This window comes from Cyprinodon variegatus, unplaced genomic scaffold, assembly GCF_000732505.1.
Source record: "Cyprinodon variegatus isolate N-32 unplaced genomic scaffold, C_variegatus-1.0 Scaffold1091, whole genome shotgun sequence".
NCBI lineage: Eukaryota > Metazoa > Chordata > Actinopteri > Cyprinodontiformes > Cyprinodontidae > Cyprinodon > Cyprinodon variegatus.
In genome coordinates, this window is record NW_015151544.1 from 167,812 (window position 1) to 171,468 (window position 3,657).

At 40.1% G+C, this 3,657-nt stretch overlaps 1 protein-coding gene across 1 annotated transcript in view; it reads right to left on the minus strand.

Annotated features, from left to right (window-relative positions):
* Positions 1 to 3,657, minus strand: part of LOC107101402 (beta-adrenergic receptor kinase 2) — a 107,352-nt gene that overhangs the window by 83,633 nt on the left and 20,062 nt on the right. The window contains exon 2 of the mRNA XM_015400296.1: positions 1,092 to 1,168. Coding sequence (XP_015255782.1) covers positions 1,092 to 1,168 — 77 coding nt within the window. The remainder of the gene's footprint in view (positions 1 to 1,091; positions 1,169 to 3,657) is intronic.

A 3,657-nucleotide genomic window follows, 5' to 3' on the forward strand; every position in this document is an offset into this window, starting at 1 on the left:
ATGCTAACAGCAACATGACCAACATGTCATGCTAACCCCTCATACTCCGTCAGCAACCCCCGCTCCGCCCCGCTGCGCTCCAGACCGGCTGTTAAAAGCAAAGCCTACAGCCTCCACTGTGGCTCCATCCGCTCCCCTCTGAGTCCCTTGGAGATGGTAGAGAGCGTGCTCGAGATGATTAAATTCAAAGCAGCAAAACATACGGAAATGATCCAGGGTTAAAATAATTACAATCCATTATTTTTTGGGGGATTTTTTCATTAATTTCATAAATTTTTATGGGATTTCTGTGTGCATAAATCAACATGTATCGAACCGAACCGAAAACCGTGACCACCAAACCGTGAATCGAACCGAACCGTGGATTTTGTGAACCGTTCCACCCCTAATATATATATATTCCAAAAATGCTAAAAATCAGACTTTATTTCCAGGTTTGAAGACATTTAGCTTCCGATCAAGGAAGCTTTTTCAATTCAAAATGTCAGAAATAGCGTTGAGTTCAAGGATTTATCCAGTAGCCCAACAAAGCCTTGTTTTGGTTTAGAAAAAAATGCAACTTGAAACGGACTAGCCGGTCCATCCAAAGGGATGGACCGGCTAGTCCGGGTCCATCCAATGTGATCCGGCTAGCTGGATAGCTGGATCAAACTTTTTGGGTACCAAAAAAAGGAAGTTGAGGAACATTTTAAAAAAGACATAACATTAAAATGCTACAACTATTTTACATAATTTTCCAGCTATGCTGCCAATAAATAAAAACAGTTCTATCCAATCCCTGTTAATTGTTTTAGCCGTTTCTATAGTCATTCCATGCAGATGCAAGGAAGCCAGTTTACTTTTGGATATTTGTACACATCTTCAAAGGAACCAGTAAATGTGGGTTTTATTTTACATTATTGGCTCTAAAGCAAACAAACATCAGCTGATTCCTGCTTATTTGATGCAACATTTAATGATCCAGTTATAAACTGTTATAATCAGAGGAGGGATCACGGACTGGAAACACTCGACTCAAAGATGCTGAGAGTTTCTTCTCTCTCTCCAACTGGGAACAATGTTACATTTTCCTTTAAAAAATGGTGACTTACCAATTTTCTGGTTGAAAATTTTGTCAAAAGTGAGTTCATCTCTTTCCTCCAGGTACTTCTGCATCACACTGCGAATGCTGTGAAAACAGGAAAAGAGTAAAATGAGGTTAACATTCTTAACTGAAAGCATCCACATCCCTCATTTACTCCGTCCTCTTCCAGCTTCCTCCGAGATCCTGACCCGGGTTTGATTCTCTCCCTGCCACCCGTCCCCAGACAGGGAGGAACTGCAGGGAGGGAACAAGGACACATGGGAGGCTTCTGAGGGGACCTGGAGAGATACACGCTATCCTGGGACTGGGTGTTAATGAGAAGAAGCCAAAGGAGAATGAATCAATTAACACCGTACCTCATGGGCCTATTAACACTTTATCAGCAAGCTACACAGAACAGAGAAGGAAGAGCAGGGTTCTACCTGCATGCGCTGTGACAGGCACACCGAGAGGCTGAACAGACCACAGTACGACCGGAATCAAAGAGGAACAACAGGATTCCCCTCTGAAATAATGACGGATACGACCCTTTTGGATCGCTTGGCCCAGCTCGCTGCCCAGTGTTTTTATTTGTGTGGAAAATAGAAATCCTAATTTTAGGTGACAGCAGACTGCCAAAGGGAAGGACGTCTGAATTTGAAATGAGGAAAACAACCTAGAATATGTTCAGTTTCCATCGAATTAAAACCCTTTGATGTATTATATGTGCGTCTGCTGTTTATGTTGGATTAAATAGAGGTTATTAAAAAGCAACGTTGAACCCATAATCAGTCATTCAGCTGGAATACTTCATAGGATCTATAACATCTAAGGCTTTGCGTGGTGTAGCAGCGCAAGCATTATAGGGAGGTCTAGGGGTCAGATCTCCAGGAAAATGTTGAAATCTAGACTCTGAAATGCCATTTCCTCCATTTGGAGGTGGAATGATGTGAACTTTTTGTATTTCTTACAACACTACTTCCTGATTCTGGGAAGTAGGTGTGCTTGACTCGAGGTCCTGTTTCTCTGACTGTGACTAACTGGATGTGCTCTTATTCATCCTTTGACATGGGAGCTTGTCTGGATGCGTTTCCTGGCTCGGGCCGCCTGTGGAGCTGCTTTACAAGTTGCTTTTTGTATCCCTGTTTCTTTCTCTATGTCTGCTTCTGTCTCCTTGAACCCCAGTCGCCTCAGCAGATTGCCGCTCACAGTCTGGTATTGCTGGAGGTTTCTTCCTGTTAAAAAGGAGTTTTTCCATTAAGGGAAATTAAAAACAAACCATGATTCTTGTTAAAAAAAAGTTAACAAAAGATAGAAAATGTATTTAATTGGATTAAAACCAAGTTGGAAAATGCTTTTCCTATCCACTGTCGCTACAAGCATGCTTGGTCTGAAGGATTGACTTCGAGTCAATGAGTCGATGCAATCAACTGGTTTTCCTTTGATAGAAAACTTTGAATCAATCTGACTGAATGATCTGATGAACTGGAAAGAGCCTTGAGATGTTGTGAATTGGCGCTATAGAAATAAACTGTATTGAATAGAGGCGGAAATTTCATAAGGAAGACATGAAATCATTTTTAGGTACAATATTATGTTTCATAAGTCAATTAAAACAATTATTGCACATCATTATCCACAAACAAAATCCATTTATCAATCTTTTGGAAATAAAAAACCCCAATTATCTCCAAGAACCATAAAAAAAAAAATCCCAGCATCTGTTAGACATTTGCTACGGATTTAGAACAGATTGCCCCCCCCCCCATTTATGTTAGCTGTTCTTTTTCCTCCATTGCATGGACAGTATTGTCCCAAAGAAGAATAATAAAAATAATTTTTAAAGAAAATCCAAAAACTCCAAAATAACCCTAACATTATCAGGAATTAGATGAGTTTTTGTAAACTTCTCAAAGTTTCAGGCTTACCTGCTTGCAAACAGCAAGCGTGCTTGACCCCATGAACGAATTTGTCCGTGGGGACAGATATTCCACCACATTCTGGGGGGAAAGTAGGGCGTACCAAAGCTGTACATCCAAAAAACTGGGCCTACAATTTCTAATATTTTTTGTAAAGGGTGTACAATTTATGCTGTACGCATCGCTAGCTAAAAGCCTGCCAACAATCAGCGTAAATTTAGGTATGAGGCTAATAAGCGACATCAGGCAGCCAAGGAAAAACACCAAATTTACTGCATCAGTATGTTGAGTATTTCATTCTTGTTTTGCTCATAAAAGACAAGCATTTGTTTTTGAACACACCTTAACTTTTTTTCCCAATGATCAACATTTCAAAAGGACCCAATGCATGGAAAGTCGAATCCTTAAACAATCCAAGGGCAATCACTATTTCTTCCAGGTGTGCTGTGCACAAGTTTGGGACTCGTTGAGGGACGTCAAGCATCAACAGGCTTTAGGAAGCCCAACAGGAAAGGTAATTTTATGAAAACATACTGGAACACATTTACTAGCACAACAATCAATTATTTAAAGCTAATTTAGTAATTAATTAATCGTTAAATGGAGTATAGAAACTATAAAACACACCATTAGCTGAAAGAGCGACCCACTTAGAGCAGTAATTGTATCAAAATT